At 44.3% G+C, this 19,350-nt stretch overlaps 1 protein-coding gene across 1 annotated transcript in view; it reads left to right on the top strand.

The window, feature by feature from the left end:
* The window catches only part of SEL1L3 (SEL1L family member 3), a 109,786-nt gene that overhangs the window by 38,866 nt on the left and 51,570 nt on the right, over window positions 1-19,350 (top strand). The window contains exons 7-9 of the mRNA XM_040237972.1: window positions 4,263-4,395; window positions 6,284-6,416; window positions 8,114-8,254. Coding sequence (XP_040093906.1) covers window positions 4,263-4,395; window positions 6,284-6,416; window positions 8,114-8,254 — 407 coding nt within the window. The remainder of the gene's footprint in view (window positions 1-4,262; window positions 4,396-6,283; window positions 6,417-8,113; window positions 8,255-19,350) is intronic.

Here is a 19,350-nt window from a genome sequence, read left to right as displayed (position 1 = left end):
AAATATTTCAGGTGTTTATAGGTGTTCCAAGGAAAGTCTCTTAATGCTCCTTTTATTTGTTCTCATAATGTAAACATAATGATAGCTGTTATCCCGCAAAAGCGGTGTAGGAAGGTCGGTAATTACGTGCTGAGAAGTACAGTGCCGCCCTGCATGAAAGGCTGCGGTGCCAGTTGCAGAGCTGTCTGCTGTTGAATTCGTTCATCCATCCATTTATCCATCCAGTATGTACTCATTCATCCAACACATTCACCACATGCCTGACACAGTGCTGGACTCTGGGAATAAAACAACGAACAAGAATACAATCCGTCCCTGCCTTCGTGGAGCTAAAAATTCTAGCGTGGGGAAGACGGATTTTAAACAAATCTATTCACAAATAAATTTAAAATTGCAAATTGTGATGAACGCAGGGAAGGAAATAAGGAGGTTGTTGGCTTCAGAGGACCACAAAGGGGCCAGAATTTAGACCAGGCCATGAGGAAGTGACACTTAAGATGAGAATTACTTTAAGGAGTAAGAGGCTCATTTGAGGCTCTAAGTTCCCCTGCTACAGAACCCTCGAGCCAAAGCTGTTCCCTAATTTTGAGCGAAGCCAGTCTAACGATGGAGGCAATCCTTTCCCACTGCCGGGTCCTTCACAGTAATAACCCAGAGCATTCTCCTATGTCCAGATAAGAGTAGAGATAGCTTGCCAGTCTGTCTGATGCTTGCGTGCGGAAGGGACAGGCTTGGGCTTTCGAACCATCTAGCTCAGCTTTTATGTCAGCAAAATTGATGACCATCAAACAATGCACAGTGCAAGGAATTTCTTACAATCTTGATGCAGCCACTGAGAATGTTAGAGAAGAAAAATGTGGAGAGAGATGGAACTGAAAGGATCTATTAGTTATATTATAATAATGACAAAAAATTACAAGCTAGTACCATAGGGACAAAGTAATTTATTGATTAATTGAAAATTCAGTTAAAGCAAAGATCCATACAAATATTCCATAAGCATTTTATTTTAATTGAAACAATGGATATGTACATTCATTTGCCAATCTTTCTAGTTACAGCCTTGCCTTTGAGCATGGATCTACTGATTGGAGTTTCTTTTGATCTTTCTGGCATAAATGGTACCCAATTTCTGTTTCTTCCAAATGGAAAGAAAACAAAGACACTTGTGAAACCATTGAAGCCCAAAATTCATCAAGATTTCTTCAGTTTCTTTTCCCAGCCTTTTCCAGCTGTCCTAATTCCATAAGAGCTTTTTTAGTAACCATTCTTTACTGAGTCTACCCAAAATATTCAACTTAATTTTTAAAGAATGAACATCTCTTTCTTTTCCATGCTTTTGGGATTATGTAAGATTTAATTACCTTGTAGGGTTACAATGACTAAACAGGTTTGGGAACAAACACATCTTATTCTTAGTAAGCATGATAAAAGTGAAAGTGAGTGAGGGGCTTCCCTGTTGGCTTGGGCGGTAAAGAATCTGCTTGCAGTGCAGGAAACAAGGGTTTGATCCCTGGGTCAGGAACAAGGAGACAAGGGTTTGATCTGCTTGCAGTGCGAGAGGCAAGGGTTTGATCCCTGGAGGAGGAAATGGCAACCAACTCCAGTTTTCTTGGCTGGGAAACCGCATGGACAGAGGGGCCTAGTGGGCTACAGTTCATGGGGTCCCAGAGTCAGACATGACTGAGCGACTATCACTTTTTCACATCTTACTCTTGGTAAACATACAACTCAACAAATGGCAGCAAAAGTAGTAGAGTGGACTAAGTTAACAATAATAGCTGTAGTTAACAGTTATGGTGCCTACTATGTGCCAAGCATCCTTATAAATGCTTTAAGTGCTAATTTCTCCCAGTGACCTTGTGTGTGTGTGCATGCCAAGTCACTTCAGTCGTGTCCAACTCTGCGCGACCCTATGGACTGTAGCCCGCCAGGCTCCTGTGTCCATGGGGATTCTCCAGGTAAGAATACTGTGCGGGTTGCCGTGCCTCCCTCCAGGGGATCTTCCTGACCCAACATTGAACCCGCATCTCTTATGTCTCCTGCACTGGCACATTCTTTACCACTAGTGCCACCTGTAGATAGGTACTAATATTGTCCTCATTGAAAAATGAGAATACGAGGGTTCCAGAGAGTAACCTCAGCTGGCTAGTATCCATTATGTTGAGGATTGGCCACGAGGTGAGCTGGTGAGTTGGTTAAGCAGAGTTCTCTCATGAGAGCTTCTACTTCAAAAGTGTTGCTTCGTGTCCACCAAGTGCTGGTATTACCTCCTCATGAGGGTAGTTGGAGTGTTCAAATCTTTCAAAGGTCTTAAGAAGCAGAATCAATTCACCACTCTCAGAGATAATAACTTTGTGGTCCTGCCTTTAAAAAGAAGAAGAAGAGATCATCATCTTCCCGGGGCCCTTCAAGCCTAAGATTCTGGAAAAAGAAATAGCAGGCAGAAAGCATTTCTTTTCTGCATTGGTTGCCTTTGCAGAAAGCTGATTTCTAAATTCCAGTGCCCTCTGGCCGCCATAGGGGGATGGTGTCAGTGCCCATTTCTTCACCTTTGTGTCTTCCTTCCAGCCAGGAGTACCTGCTCAGGGTCGGGTTTCTGGCTGACAGTCAGCCCATCCTCTCTGCTGGGATGACCCCAGGTTGCCTGGCTTCTGCCCCCACCACTGGTGGCCGCTCTGTCTCATCTGCTTCGCCCTGGCCCCTTGCTCCTGGCAGCCTGCCTGATGAGCTGTGCCCTTCCCTTCTGCTGCCGTCTGCCCTCCGCGCTCCCTGGCTCTTTCGTCTCTGCCTGGCTTCTCACCTGATGCCTGTCTTGACCCCCCCTTGCTGTTCACATATGCCCCTATGGCGCCTTGTCCACCCACACCTATTTTACTTTCTCAATTGGTAGTAAATGCGCATGGTAGAAAAGCCAAAGCTATGTGAAAAGGTCCATAGTTAGATGTTTTGCTTCTATCTCTGCCCCCATCCACTCCATCCCTTAACCCTCATGCCAGGGGGAAATACTTTTATTAGTTTCTTATATATATATCTCTCTCCAGAGTTTTTGTAAATGCAGATACAAAAAAATCCATTCTTCTCTTCCTTGGATAAAATGTATATGTATTGCTCTGCTCCTACATTTTTATCTTTTTCACTTAACAGTGTATTTTAGATATTTCTCCAGAGCTTTTTGTTCTTTTTTAAACTATGTAATAAAAGAGCTCATGCTTAAGACCCATTGAATGGTGTGGGTACCAGTCCTCACTGACAGACACCTGGACTTTTCCAGTCTTTGGTGGATGTAAGCAATGCTGCCAAGAACAGCTTTGTACATTTTATTCATGTCAACCCATTTTCCTCCTCCATTTTCCTTCCTGATCCTTTGAGTCTTTCAAGATAAAGTGGACTTCCAACACGTCATCTGTGCTGACCTCTTATCTTTGGCCAAGTCCTTTGACCTTGCTCTAGCCCCCTTCTCCTAACTCTGAATTTGACCTTGGTTTTTATCTAATAGGGTGTGTTTTTATTTTTCCTACATTCACCTTCTGTCTACTCAACAAATTTTCCTTTTTTCTTTTAGAGTAAAACATTTCTAATTAAGATTAGCAGTTACACATAAATCCAGTGATTCCAAACAGTTTCACCAATATCAATAGTTGGCATGTATTAAATATTTATGGTGGGCAAGGCACTTTGCTATTAACAGACGCTGTATGTTTTCAGTAAAGAATCCACCTGCAATTCAGAAGACCCGGATTTGATCCCTGGGTCAGGAAGATTCTCTGAAGAAGGGAATGACTACCTATTTATTCCAGCATTCTTGCCTGGAGAATTCCCTGGACAGAGGAGTCTGGTGGGCTACAGTCCATGGGGTTGCAAAGAGTCGGATATGACTGAGTGACTACCACTTTTTCTTTCACTTGCATTGAATATTTATGGTGGGCAAGGCACTAAGCTATTAATAGATGCTGTATGCTTTGTCTTTGCATCTACCTAATCCTTTTACCAACCTAGTAAGAGAGGAATTATCATTTTTACTAATGAGAAACCTCAATCTCAGAGAGGCTAAGCAACTGATCCAAGGTCACACAGCTGGTAAATAGCAGAGATGGGATCTTAGCTCAAGCCTGCCTGACCCCACCATCATCTCATCTTCTCGAATTCAGAGTAAAGGGTTTGTGGAAATTTGGGGTTTTAAGTCAAGGAGGGTCAATGAAAGGGTCTTTAAAAAAATCTGTTCAAACCCAGAGCTCTCTTAATCCTTTGTACTTTTCTAGTTTCCGTGAGGATTTTCATTATAATGACACCTCTGGGTACTTCATTATTGGAGGGAGCAGGTACGTGGCCGGCATTGAAGGGTTTTTTGGACCCCTGAAGTACTATCGCCTCCACGCTCTGCACCCTGCACAGGTGAGCCCAGGGGACCAAGGCGTATTCGGGTGCTTATGGGTGATGGGCGGGTGGCTCAGGAACATGGAACTCAGTCCAGTGCAAACAAAAGATTTATCCATGCCAGACCTCGCATCGGCTCTGTCACCAAACATAATTAATATTGAGGCTTTTCCCCCCTGCAAACACGATAATAGATTTTTGTTAACGTTTGGTTCATTTAGTACTCATAAAATGGAAACCATTTACTTCCTCTGTTTTAATAACTAGTAGCTTAATTATAGAGTCAATTTTTATCAGGCTGTTGCCTATCCAGTGATTAAGCTAATGAAAGGAGAGCAGCTTAGTTATTTGGTAAAACTTCTTTTATATGATATTATTTAAAGTATCAGAAGAGGAGACACTCAGCAAATTAGACTCTTGGTTCTGCATACTGCTTTCTCCAGAAACAGGCCTTCAGCTCATATTGGGTGGGGTGAATGGCGGTGGCAGAGATCACAGAGGGCCCTGTAGTCAGAATTGAATTATCAAGTCCAAAACCCACCCACAAATGGAATCAAACTGTCCAAGTCTCCAGGCCAGCTCCAGCAGGGCTAACAGCTAGAGGAGGGGTGCCCCACATGGGAAACTTCACCCTGGTTGCTTTTTGTGCTTTGGTAAGGAGATTGCTGGATACCTGAAAAAAGAATTTTTTTTTCATTCCCATGACCTTGTGGAGTTTGTCCTGGGAAAATCAGGAGTTACTAGGTAAAATCAGTTAGGAAAAATGGAGCACATTATTGCCCATGGGTCACCTTAGAGCCCCTGCTGAGGAATCTCTAGAAGAGGAAAAAAATGAAATTCTTTTGTTCATTTGTGCAACCAGTGCTTATTAAGCACCTACTATGTGCCAGGCTCTGTACAAGATGCTGAGGCATCCAAGATGAATTAAGGTGGAGGCATCCAAGATGAATTAAGGTGGTGACTTCCAAACTCTTTTTTGAAGGTGATCTACAATAAAAAAAATCGTTTTAAAAGCATGAGCAATACATACATATTCATACATATGCAGTACCTACGTGTGTGTGTATATATATATATATGCATGTGCATAATACACACACATAAATGTATAAACACAAAACTGAAAGAAGAATTTTACTAAAAACACAGACCCTTGGTATGTTCAGTGTACTATGATATTTTGTATTCTGCTTCATAAAAAACAAAATCACTGCTGGTTACAAACCACTGAAATAATGTCATGACCCTCTGATAATGGATTGCAACCCGCATTTTGAAAGCCACTGAGTTGAGATAAGACCTCTGGTCTTGAGGAGCTCCATGCCTGGGTCTTAAACAGTTAAGTCATGCTTTGGGGTCCATGCTTTCATTCAGACATGAGCACGGTGTTTGGGAGTGCTGAGGCGGGCTCATCTACTTGGGTACTCGTGTGAAGGTAGGTGGGCTGCTAGGGAGGCAGCCCTGAAGTGATGACCTTGGATCTAACTCTTAGAAGTTGAGCAGGAGCCTTCCAAGCTGAAGAAAAGGAGAGGAGGGCTGCCAGAGAGCAGGTGCATCACGGTTAGACTTGGTGCTGTTTGGGACCTCTGGGGAGATGAATGTGATCTCTGGGGATAGAATGCTGCAGTAGGGAAGAAGAGAGCATGGAGATCTGGTCTCTGGGAAATCCTAACATTTAAGAAGCTCTGCAGACGAGAAGATGCTACAAAAAGAAGCCAGAGGGAAGCGATCAGAGCTGGCGTGCCCTTCAATTCCTAGTAACACCTTTCTTTTGAGAATCCAGAGAGGATGATCTGTGTACAAACAAGCCAACTTGGGGCTATCACTGGGAGAAGGAAATCCAGCATAGTTATCCATGGGCATTTGATGACAGTGTTGTTCCTTTCGTTTTCTTGCCCTTTTGTAGATTTTCAATCCCCTCCTTGAGAAGCAACTTTCTCAACAAATCAAGTTATATTACGAAAGGTGTGCAGAAGTTCAAGAAATAGTGTCTGTGTACACATCCACGGTGCAGCAGGGGGACAAGAGACAAGAAGCATGTACGTATTGAACTTAAGGAGAGCCAATTTTAGCTCTGGGCATTTGTATCAACATATTTGGCTTCTTTCTGTGAGTGTGTTAGTCACTCAGTCATGTCTGACTTTTTGCGACCCTATGGATTGGGGCCCACCAGGGATTCTCCAGGCAAGAATACTGGAGTGGATTGCCATTCCCTTCTCCAGGGTATCTTCCTGACCCAGGGATCGAACCCAGGTCTCCCTCATTACAGGTGGATTCTTTACCATCTGAGCCTGAGAAAGCTTCATCCCCAGGAGGCTGAAATAAAACACATGTGACTTGATCAGTGGGGACAAGTATGACCTCACATAGATTGATGCAAATTAAAGTGTGCCTTCTACCTAGATCCCAACAAGACCAACACTCAGCAGGAACCCAAGGCTGCCTCATAGCTTCAAGCAGCTGTAATTTAGTTTAAGAATATAAATAAGAGCGTTTTGAGCCTCAAATTGTATTATTCCCATCCATAATGTGATCTTAGGCCAGTCTAAGAAAATAAAAATGAATTGGAAAATAAATTAATCATTAGAAATGTTTCCCCATCGGTGCACTTTTGTCTTGGGCTATTAATATCTGAATATTAGCTTTCAGAAATGTTGAACAATGGCTTTGTTGTTAGGGGCTGGGTTTTATTTTTTTTTAATCCTTGAAATTGACTCATTCTGGAAGACATTGGTAATTTTTCAACAGAAGGAATGAATTTCAAACAGAGTGTTTTCATGCCTGCCCATATTTGCATGGACATCCTTTCATTCATATGGAGGGTGTACCTGTTATAAAACTCATCTCGTCTTCCAACGTTCCAGCTTTAACCTAGCACTTACAAATTTCTCTGGCTATAGATCTTTTTGCATGGTATGGTGGCACTACAGTTAGTCACATATGTTCCTTCTGGAAAAGAAATTCCTGTGGGACCTTTGCCATCAGCAAAAGCAAATTGAGTATTTCAGTCCCGCCAAGATATCGCACCATCCCCAGAGCTGACTTCCCATTTCAGACCATGGAGGGATAGATGCCTCTTGCACAATACCCCATTCTGATAGGGTTCACATAAAATGGTCCTGGGAAGTGATTAGAGATGATGATAGGTAAGTGTGGAAAGGCAGCACTTCTGCAATTTAATTTAAGAATAGGCTATACTAGTCCCCCAGCTGCCGCTTTCACCGCTGAATCATCCAGAAAATATGATGCTGTCAGAAGAGGGGGAAGATATATAGAATAGTAATATCCCAAACAGGAAAGAAACTGATTTTGATAGCTGATGTAATTTCAGGAGAGATACCCGGAGTCAGAAGGCCGGTCTTGCATGCTGATCTGTGTGGTGGCATTGGGAGGACTTTTCTAACGTCTTCTGCTGCCTCGATTCCCTGGGGTCCCTGGGCTTTGCTCCTCGACTCACACTGCCAACAAAATGGCCTAGATATTGGCCTCTTGGGGACGCATCCGAGGCCAGCTGCTCATTCTGTAGAATTATTCAACAGCTATCAGCAACTTTGGCACATTTCCCTTGGCCGAGGCTTTGAATCTGTGACCTCGAGGCAGAGGCATCGTAGCCAATTTCAAATCCCTGATGTATCCAAACCAATATCTAGTAAGCTTAAGTCTGACGCCTTATTTCTGGTTATTTAGGGAGCAAGCCCTTCCCTCTAACGGTACCTGGGGCTTCCCTTTCCTGTAGGCAACCTCCGAAATTCCTACCTGGACCTGAAACTTAGATATGGGCGGCCCTCGACGTGCAGAGCCTTCCCCTGGGAGAAGGAGCTGAGAGCCAAGCATCGAAGCTTGTTCCAGGCCTTGTTGGAGCTGAGTTTGGTGACAGGTAATTGAGTCCATGCCTTGTCTTTGGACATTGGTTAGAAAGGTCCCTGTTTTTCTGCTTTCCCTTACCTTCTTTAGTGATTTATGCCTTGAAGTTATTTTTAACACTGGTGTTCTAGCTTAATTTCAAATTTAAATTCTGCGCTTGTATGTCCACCACTCTCAATGTACCTGTGCACATTTGTGACACTAAATAGAAAAACTTAAATTTAGGAATCACTTGAGCAAGTCTTTATGTAAAGCCAAGGCCAAAGACAAACAGCCGACAGCCAGACCTCACCCCTAGATGTGGTTACTCTGGCATACACATTGTTGTCAATTTTTTAAAAAATTAGTTCCAGTTTCTAAAAACATATAAAAATACAAATTTCTAGCTTTTGTCAAAATATCCAGAGATCTGGAGATACTGGGCCTCAATTCCTGAGTGGCAGCGAGCTCAGAGGTGAGTGGTTGGCACAGACGGGTTTTGTCCATCTGCAGCCCCTCCTGCCTCTAACTGAGCACTTCCTGTCTACCTCCATCATGGATCTCACTTGCCTGGGCCCTTGGGCACTTGAACTTGAGACCCCCTGACTTGAAGTATTTTCAAGCACCATTCCAGGAGTCTGTGTATATTTCCCAAGTGTGGCCAGCTTAAGTCCATTGCCATTATGGTTTGCATAGTAATTAAGTACACACTGTTAGACTGAGGGATCAGGAAACAGTGTCTGTTGGGAAGAGGAGAGAAGCTGGAGGTGTGCAGCCTGGGGAAGGAAATGATAAGGAGGGTGATGAGAACTATTTTAGTGACTAGTGAGAGCCTGTGGTGTTGCTGGGCGTACGATCAGACCCTTGAGGCAAGGCAATGCAGAAACTGATTTCTGCTTCGCTTAAGAACGTTCTAAAAATGGGAGTGTCCAGTGGAATAGATTCTCTTTGCAGATAGTGACTCACCCTCACCCCATCTTGAAAGAATTCAAACCATAAAAGATATTTCATCTTTGGTTCATTTGATATTTGCTGAGTGACTGCTCAGTTACTTGGCTAGACTGCAGAGTTAAGTAAAATAATTCAAGATTTCTGCCTGTGAAGGACAGACTTGAAAGCAAAGAAAAATAGTAATGTATTTTTAAAAATAAACGCCATGGGAGTAATTGACAACTGCACAAAGGGAGCGGTCAGTTCTACTTAGAAGTCTAGGGTGTTCAGGGTAGGCTTCCTGGAGGAAGTGACACTGGGATTGATTTTTTTCCTAATTTTATTTATTAATATTTATTTTTGGCTGTGCTGGGTCTTCGTTGCTGCACAAGCTTTTCTCTAGTTGCGGTGACTGGGGGCTAATTCCCAGGTGCAGTGTGCAGGCTTCTCCTTGGCAGTGGCTTCTCTTGGTGCAGAGCATGGGCTCTAGAGCCCACAGGCTTCAGTGTCTGCACCTCCCAGGCTCTGGAGTGCAGGCTCAGTAGTTGTGGTGCATAGGCGTAGTTGCTCCGAGGCTTGTGGAATCTTCCTGGATCAGGGATCCAACCCATGTCTCCTGCATTGTCAGTTGGATTCTTTACTACTGAGCTGCCAGGGGAGCCCCTGGTTCCAATTTTAACTTAGTACTTTCTGGCTATGTGATCTTAGGCAAGACACTTCATTTCTCTGAGCCTTAGTTTCCTCATCTGCAAAATGGGGATGACAAACAGGAGTCTGTCTCTCCTCCTGTTGGTTTAAATGAATTTATACTTAGAGTACTGGCACTTAGTAAACGCTATGTATACAGCATTTCTCAGTCTGGGCACTGTGGACGTTTAGGACTGGATAATCCTTTGTTGTGAAGGCTCTGTCCTGTGCATTATAGGATGATTAGCTGCATTCCTAATGGGAATCCACTCCAGTGTTCTTGCCTGGAGAATCCCAGGGACGGGGGAGCCTGTGGGCTGCCGTCTCTGGGGTCACACAGAGTCGTACACGACTGAAGTAACTTAGCAGAGCAGCAGCAGCTGCATTTCTGATCTCTGCCCAGTAGATATCAGTGGCACTCTGTCTCCTCCCATGTCCCCGCCCCACCTCAAGTGTAACAACAAAAAATGTCTCCAGACATTGCCAAGTGTCCCCCAGGAGGCCAAACTCCCCCCAGTTGAGAATCACTGCTGCTGTATACATGTTAATCTGTTATTACCCGGTCTTCATGGGTCTTCTGGGAGATGGTGGAGTTGACCCCCTGAGTTGGGTGAACAGAAGAAGGAGATGAAAGTTGGAAGGTGTAGGCTAAATGGACGAAGACAACATCCACCTGAAAACTAGTTTCATGAGATTTTGGATATGTTTAAATATAGTTTTGCTGACTGGGAGCAGGAATGAATCATTTTTCACAAAACATTCTTTTTAAAGCAAATACTCTCAATAAAGAATGTTTTTGTGTTATTTTTACAGCTCAGAAGTTTCGTTTAAAGAATGTGGAATGATTTTATTCTCTGTGGAGGCCTAGAAAGGGAGCTCATTAAAAACCCAAATCATGAGCCCCCGAACCCTGAGACTTGACGGGCTGCGGTGCTGGGGAGCTGCCACGTGGCAGCACAAAAACGCATGCAGCTGCCCCATGCCTGGGGGGAGAGGGGCCGCGAAGCTGGGTTTGCCGCTTCGAGGCTCACTGCTGGTGCCCAGCCAGCCAGGTGGGCCCTGCTGGTGCCAAGTCTGCTCACATCAGCACCAGTGAGCATACCCTGAGGGGCCTCTGCCTCCCCAGGCACGGGGCCACCTGCATCCCGCCTCTCCCTGCCACTTCCTGAGGTGCAGAAGCAGGTGGGACAGGGATGGGGGCAGACAGGATAGGCAGATCTCCAGAACCAACCTCAGACCCCCATTCTGTCAGCCCCTGTATGTCTAGCTTACATTGTCCCATCTGTGGGAACTGGGAGCCGTCTGCAGAGGTAGGGCCTACACTCCTCGTTAAAATTCATCTCTGCCTGGCACACTGCCCTTACTTGGGGCAATCATAGTTAACCAGATATTCTGCCTGCCTAATCCTAGAGAGAGACTGGTGTCACACATCATGCACAGTTTCTAACAATCCTGAGACAATTAAGAAAATTTGGTTTTGTAAGTTGAGGGTAAAAAAAATAATAATTAAAGATTATTTAGATATCTTCACTCTGGCCCTATACAAAGAAGAGTAGTCAGACTGGTGTGAGTGTGTTTCTCTTCCCACGTCCTCACATACCTTTTCTCCCAAGTGTATCCTGCTGTGGGTGTCTAGCTGGCTTTGGAGTGCTTTGGACAACTCCAGTCAATAGGACCTATGTTTGTATCATGTCTTCGGCTGTCAGCCTGAGCTGTTTTGGTCTGTTGACTAATAGACTTTTCTAGAATACCCTCATCAGATTGCATTTCTCGTATCTAAGATAAGCTATAGGAACAGACTCAAGGATCAGATGTTGGCTGCTCAAAATTCCTGATGTAGGAACGGAGCAGGTGCGGTAGCACAGATAAAGGAATGCAACTGTGTGAATAACTTAAGTCACTTGTATCACAACCTTCCATTCATTCATTCCCTAGACAAGTACTGACCAAGTGGCCCCCATGAGCCAGGATAGAACAAAGATGGGGCCATGTTTTGAGTGAGAGTGACTTAGGTTAAATGCAAAGAAAAACATCAGCTCCCATAGTTCCCACAAATAGAATTAATTGGTGGAATTATTTTTTTTCCTGGCGTTAAAAAATACATATGACAGCAACAGACAATGGCCTGCAATTTCTCGTTCTTTGTGACAGACTCACCATTTTCTTGGCAGCATTGCCTGACATACACCGCCAACTCCATTGCCAGGCTGCTGTATGTGCACACTTCAGATGTGAGTGTATCCCCCAACACCGACACCATATAATTTTAGATGGATCATCACTTCAAAGGAGCCACGGGAACAGTGCATGGGGTGCAGAGCCGGGAGCTTGTGCTTCCTCACAATCAGTTGGAGTGTCTTCTGCTTTCTGCCCAGGGAAGTCAGGAGTGGTCACCACCTCCTAGCTGTTCCCAAAAGATTGAGCTCTACTTATCTACTACAGAAAAGAAAATCAAGTATTTACACTATCACTCTTTAAGGACTGTAATTTTAAAAAATGTTTATGGTAAAATGCACATAATTTAAAATTCCCCATCATCACCATTTTTAAGTGTAAGGGCTTCCCTCGTAGCTCAGTTGGTAGAGAATCTGCCTGCAATGCAGGACATCCAGGTTTGATCCCTGAGTCGGGAAGATCCCCTGGAGAAGAAAATGGCAACCCACTCCAGTATTCTTGCCTGGAGAATCCCATGGACAGAGGAGCCTGGCAGGCTACAGTCCATGGGGTCATAAGAGTCGGACATGACTTAGCGACTAAACCACCACCACCATCAGTAGTGTTAAGTACATTCACATTGTTGCACAAAAGACTCTAGAACTTTCTCATCTTGCAAAACTGAAACTGTACTCATTTAGAGGGGCTTCTCTAGTAGCTCAGACTGTAAAGAATATGCCTGCAATGCAGGAGACCTGGGTTTGATCCCTGGGTTGATATGCAGATGACACCACCCTTATGGCAAAAAGTGAAGAGGAGCTAAAAAGCCTCTTGATGAAAGTGAAAGAGGAGAGTGAAAAAGTTGGCTTAAAGCTCAACATTCAGAAAACGAAGATCATGGCATCCGGTCCCATCACTTCATGGGAAATAGATGGGGAAAAAGTGTCAGACTTTATTTTTTTGGGCTCCAAAATCACTGCAGATGGTGACTGCAGCCATGAATTTAAAAAACGCTTACTCTTTGGAAGAAAAGTTATGACCAACCTAGATAGTATATTCAAAAGCAGAGACATTACTTTGCCGACTAAGGTCCGTCTAGTCAAGGCTATGGTTTTTCCTGTGGTCATGTATGGATGGGAGACTTGGACTGTGAAGAAGGCTGAGCGCTGAAGAATTGATGCTTTTGAACTGTGGTGTTGGAGAAGACTCTTGAGAATCCCTTGGACTGCAAGGAGATCCAACCAGTCCATTCTGAAGGAGATCAGCCCAGGGATTTCTTTGGAAGGAATGATGCTAAAGCTGAAACTCCAGTACTTTGGCCACCTCATGTGAAGAGTTGACTCATTGGAAAAGATTCTGATGCTGAGAGGGATTGGAGGCAGGAGGAGAAGGGGACGACAGAGGATGAGATGGCTGGATGGCATCACAGACTCGATGGACGTGAGTCTGAGTGAGCTCCGGGAGTTGGTGATGGACAGGGAGGCCTGGCGTGCTGTAATTCATGGGGTCGCAAAGAGTCGGACACGACTGAGTCACTGAACTGAACTGAACTGAACTTGGGAAGATTCCCCTGGAGAAGGGAATGGTAACCCACTCCAGTGCTCTTGTCTGGAGAATTCCATGGACAAAGGAGCCTGGGGCGCTACAGTCCATGGGGTTGCAAAGAGTTAGACATGACTGAGCGACTAACACTTCTAGTATACTCCTTTAGATCACAATACCCCACCCCGCCCCCTGGTGGCCACCATTCTACTTTCTTTGCCCATGCATTTGATTCTTCAAGACCACATATGAGTGGAATCATTTAGTATTTGTCCTTGTGTGACTGGCTCATCTCACTTAACATAAAGTCCTCAAGGTTTGCCCATGCTGTACCTGTGTCAGAATATCCTTCCTGTTTAAGGCTGAATAATATTTTATTGCATGTCTAGATCACATTTTGTTTATTCTTTTCATCTGTGGATGGACACTTGGATTGCTTCCCCCAACCCAAGTGCACTATTTTAAATAGTGCTGCTTTGAATGTAATGTACAAGTATCTCTTGAGGACTTGGCTTTCAATCCTTTAGGCTGTATACTGAGACATGGGCTTGCTGGATCATATGATGATTCTACATTTAATCTTTTGAGGAACCATTATCCTGTTTTCCATAAGGGCTGCACCATCTTACAATCCTGTCAACAGTGTACAAGGGTTCCAATTTTTCTATGTTCTCACCAACAGTTGTGATTCTCTGGGGTTTTGATGGTAGCCATTTTCAGAGGTGTGAGGTATACTTTGTAATTTATTTGCTAGGGTAAGTCTAGTTTCATAGGAATGAAGAATGCAATACTCTCATAAAGTGATGATGTCTATGAAAGAGATCCACAGACAGAAAGGTAACTTATGGACCTGCGACAGAGTTGCCCACGTAAAGCTCATCTCATCTGCCTTGAGACACACGTCCTTGATCCTCTGTGTGTCTCCATTACTTGCTTGACTGCAGGCTTGTCCAGGGTGATGCGAGAGGTGTAAGTATCCCACTGACACTTCCTACTTTGCAGTGTCTGCAATGATGCTGGACTTAGGTTAGCTGCTTAGTTATCAGTCCTTCTTCCATATGTCCTGATGTAGTGCATTTCTGCACCACTCCCCACAAAGAATACATCTCCGCCACCTGTGCTCCTCAGCTTGTCTGCCTTGCAAGAAGCCTTCAAGTTCCAACTCAAACGGCCTCTTCGCATCATCGTTCCTGTCCCCTTAGGCAGTCAGCGCCATCTCCCCTACCCTCCTTGCCATTGTGTAGGTTTTCCCTTATCAGTACCCATCTTACCAAGTTACCATATTGACTTGCCTGTCTAGTTCCACAGCAGCACTCAGATGTCTTCAAATCTAGGCTTTCTTTGCAGACCCTCCGTAAGTATTTGTTAAGTCATTAAATGCACTCCAAATTAATAAGTGATCTCACTGTAAGTACTAAAAACATCTTTTGGGGGTATGAGAGAACAGGGAGTTTGTCTTCCAGGAGATACAAGTTCAAAGCCAAGCCATTACAGCAATCCAGACTGATGGAGTCTATGGCTTATTTGCATTTTTCTACATTTTTCTGATTTCTCTCGCACATTTTTAGTCTGCCTCCCCCTCAGGAGGTGACATCCTGGCTCTGAAAGCACTGTCCTGTTTCCCAGGTCAGGCAGAATGCTGTCTCCCAACTCTTGCCTGTCAGCACAAGTAGACCAGAATCCTTCTTAGACTGTGCACACGCGTTGCAAAAGAATACCCGAAATATAGCCCTCAGGGTTCTTGCCTCCATGTATCTGTAACCTCGTTGCTGAGGTAATACAGGTGCCTGGATATGAAACTGCCCGAAGGTTCATGCAGACACAACTTGGCACCCATGTACTGAGAACCTCCAAGCATGGCGCTGGGCCCTGGGGCAACTGTAATGAGAAGCATAGACCGACCCACACACTGATGTCTGCCAAGTGCCAGGGGGTGTGGAGGTGGGAGTCTTCTTACATGGTGACAGCTGATGTGCTAACCTGATATAAAATGCAGCTGTCCCCGCTGGTAGTTCCCCCTCTGAAGCAGCACAGGACTTGTTCCTCACCTCCCGGAGTCAGCATGCCTTTGAGTTACAGATGGCAGTGCTCCTGGGGCACCCAGGTGCGATGCATACAGATGTAGCAGCCAACCCTTCCCGCCGACGGCGTTCCTGGGCCTCTGCTCTGCATCCTCATTCCCTCGTGTGGTCCGGGAATGCTCCCGTGCTACTCTGTCCTGAAGTCCAGGCTCTGGGGGACGTCCGACCAAGACCCCATGTTCAAGACTTCAAGGGGACCATTCTAATTGGCCAACCTCTGTGCTGTTTCCTGGGGAAGCTCCAATTCTCTGGAAAATGGCTCTTGTGAGAGCATAGAATCACCTATTAGCTGTTTCTAATGCTAGGCTGGTAGTATTTCAGTATGCACACCTTTTCATCCTTGAAGAGCTGGCTGCTTCTTTCACTCTCCTCTCACACCTTTCTTGACAAAACGGAACCCTTTGAATTCAGAAACCCTTTGAATGGGGCTCTGGAATCAGGGAAGAGAGATGGTGGGGACTGGCTGGTAAGAGGCTACCGGAATGGCAGAGCCAGGTGAGGGCTCTGGGTCAGAGAAGTGCTCATGGTGGGAAGGAGTGAGGAAGGACACAAAGGCCTAGGTGCAGGGGACTCCCCGGCAGGGAGGGCCAGGGAAGCGAGACAGGTGAGCGGCCAGCACGCCCTCCAGACATATGCCCTGAGGCCAGAACTGGTGACTCCCTTTCTTCTTTTTGTGCCAGACTGGGCACCCCTGAGCCCGTGAGAGCTGGTGACTGTGGCTACAGAGAGGCTGAGTTCTGTCTCAGGGGGTCCTCAGTGGACCTCAGGGGGAGGGGTTGAGGCTGGGCTCCCGTCCTGGGGCTGACGCTGTCTGCATTGTTCCTGCGGGACCACTGCCTGGCTCCTGCCCCAGGCTTCAGAGAGTGGAGTACAGGAGACAAGGTTCCTCTTCACAATATGCAGAGGGGTGCTGGCTGCACTGATGTCACTCTAGCTTGTTCCTGAAAGGGAAAGTGTTAGTCGCTCAGTCGTGTCTGACTCATTGCAACCGCAGGGACTGTAGGCCCTCAGACTCCTCGGTCCATGGGGATTCTCCAGGCAAGAATACTGGAGTGGGTTGCCATTCCCTTCTCCAGGGGATCTTCTCCACCCGGGGATCAAACCTGCGTCTCCCACCTTGCAGGCAGATTCTTTACTGTCTGAGCCACCAGGGAAGCCCCCAACTCTTTCATATTTTTGCAGTGTTTGTTTGGAGACTAAAATGCAGAGCATGAAAAGGGTAGAAACACAATGGTGTTATTTAGCAATTCCAGGATACTCTGGAATTTAAGAGCTATGCTTGCTGTTTTTCATTAAAGGGCCCCATCTTATTTTTTTAATTCAAGGAAGTATACATTATAGTTTTTAAAAAATACACACAGAGAAAGAGATAAAAAGAAGGAGGGAGTGGGGAGAAGAGGAGGGAGGAAGAGAAATGACGTGTATAAAGTCAGAAAATCTACACAGGACAGAAAAGTACAAATAGTTTATCTCGGGGAGAGAAATAAGCCACCTCTTTAAGCCTCAGGAACCCTGTGGGACTCATCAAATGCAAATGCAAAGGAGAGATGTGCTATTAAAAAAAAAAAAAACTAGTAAAACTTGATGAAGATCTTTCCTTTTCTGGTTAAATGATATTTTCTCCTTCCATGTTTTTCCCCCTTTTTCAAACTTCTCTGGGTACATTATACCTTTTGGAAGGTTGAAACCAAAAATGACTTTCTTAATGTGTCTTTTTCCCCTCACAAGGAATAAATAAGCCTGCCTTTTCTCCCCAATTTTCCATCAGATGTGGCTTCAGCTCCTTCAGTAGGCGGCTACCTTCTCGTTTTCTGCTTTTTGCTTCTTTTAATGATGAGCCCACAAATGGTGACCTTATGGTATTGCTGGAAAAAAGAAAAAAAAGAGCAAAATAAACAATACTGTGCTCTTGGGAAGAGAGTGAGAGTTAATTAACGGTGGTGGTGCCTTTTGTTTCCTTAGCCTCTCGTGTAGGAAGAAAGAAAAATGGGAAAATGGCTCCACTTCTATTTTGTTTGTTTGTTTTTCATTACTCCATTAATCTCCATAAACAAGGCATGTTTTTTAGTTACAGATCCACTAGAAAAAAATGCATATGCTAAACCAGATGGGTGAAATTAACAGTCTCATTAAATGTATTTTTAGATAGCCAGTTTTACAATATCACCAGTGACATCAGAGCTTTGATTTTGTGCCACATTTGAAAGGCAAACTTTAAAAAATGTGCAAAATGAGCAGTTTTCCTTTAGAAGTATTATTATTTTATTATTATATCCACAAGGGCAGAAAACTGTCTTGATTCTTTTGTAGAGAAAGTACCGATTGGTAATGTTTTGGGGGGAGTTAAGAATTTTAATAGGTAAAAGAAATAATGAAGGCTTTTCCACCTGCCTTCATTTCAGTCTGCAAATTTTTTTTGTGTGTGTGCATTTGCTGAGGATTTGAACTTTGTGAAGTTTCTCCCTCCTGATTGTTATTCTCCAGCAATCCGTGCTTCTGGGACAATCCTGCTAATGATTTCTGGGGTTCTGTGCCAGATGTCAGCAGGGCAAGTGTTTCATTTGGAGCTTCATTTAGTTTGGAGTCTCTTCTCCCCTTTGAGTCCCCAAAGCCTATGTCCGTGGGTACTCAGGCAAAACTCATCATCTTAGTTATGTGTTTGGCAAAGCAGGTAAGGCCAGAATGAATCGTTAACAAAATGGTAATATTGCTTTGCTCTGAGTGTGCACAAAGGGGCATTGGAGATGAGCATGTATTTAAAAGTAAATATAAGAGCAAGTAGGGGTAGGGTTTATTTTGCAACTCCAGCTGAGTGCTGCAGTACACACTGAATCACTGCAGTAGGTTCTCACCCTGTCTAATAGTTGGATGGGATGGAATTCTCTCAACTCTGCAGAGGGAAAATTCAAAAGAAGAGCCCCAGACTCCTGGTGGAAAAGGGGGTTATTATTTAGATCCATCCCAACAGATGAGCAGAGGAAAATGTTCAAGGATGTTCATTGGCATGTTGTTGGTTATAGCCAAACCACTGGAAGCAACCCAAGAGGCTAAAAATAGAGAACTGGTTGGAAGAACAGCACTGCTATAAAATGCAAAACTATTAAAAGTTTGGGAAGAAGAATAAGCTTCTGACTGCTGCGGACAGGTATTTGTGGTATGCTGTTAATTTCAAAAGAAAGTTGACAGATAAGCATAGGGAACTAGACTTCATATCTGTAATAACCTACAATGGAAAAGAATCTGAACAAGAATATGTATGAGTCATTTTGTTCTACAGCTGATACTAACACAATGTTAAACTAATTTCAATAAAAACATTCATAAGGGAAAAAAGTTGAGAGTTTGAATCTATAGGAGCTTTTCAGAAGGAAAATATGTATGTATATAGGCAGATAGATGTGTAATGAATTATCTGTGCTGAGGAAAAGTCTAGAAGTACATACACCAAACTTTCAATAGTTTTCCTTCACAATTAAAGAATGACTGGGAGAGAGGGGACTTTTTATTTTATATAAACCTACTTTGTTTGAGTCTTTTTTTAAAATAACAAGCAGCTATTTCTTTAGGAGTTAAAAAAATATACAGAAGGATGAGCAAAGTCCATTTGTTCTTTCAGCACTTACCTCTTGGCATGGAGAGAGTAAAACAGATCCAAGGTGCTGCCTTTGAACAAGCTGAGGAGGATGAGGGTGAGGCGTTTCAGGAGCCAGGAGATAGGACTGCCTTAGCGCTGAGG

This window comes from Oryx dammah, unplaced genomic scaffold (genome assembly GCF_014754425.2).
Source record: "Oryx dammah isolate SB20612 unplaced genomic scaffold, SCBI_Odam_1.1 HiC_scaffold_3, whole genome shotgun sequence".
Classification (NCBI taxonomy): domain Eukaryota; kingdom Metazoa; phylum Chordata; class Mammalia; order Artiodactyla; family Bovidae; genus Oryx; species Oryx dammah.
Note: the sequence above shows the minus strand (reverse complement) of the source record. Positions and strands in the feature narration are given on the sequence as shown.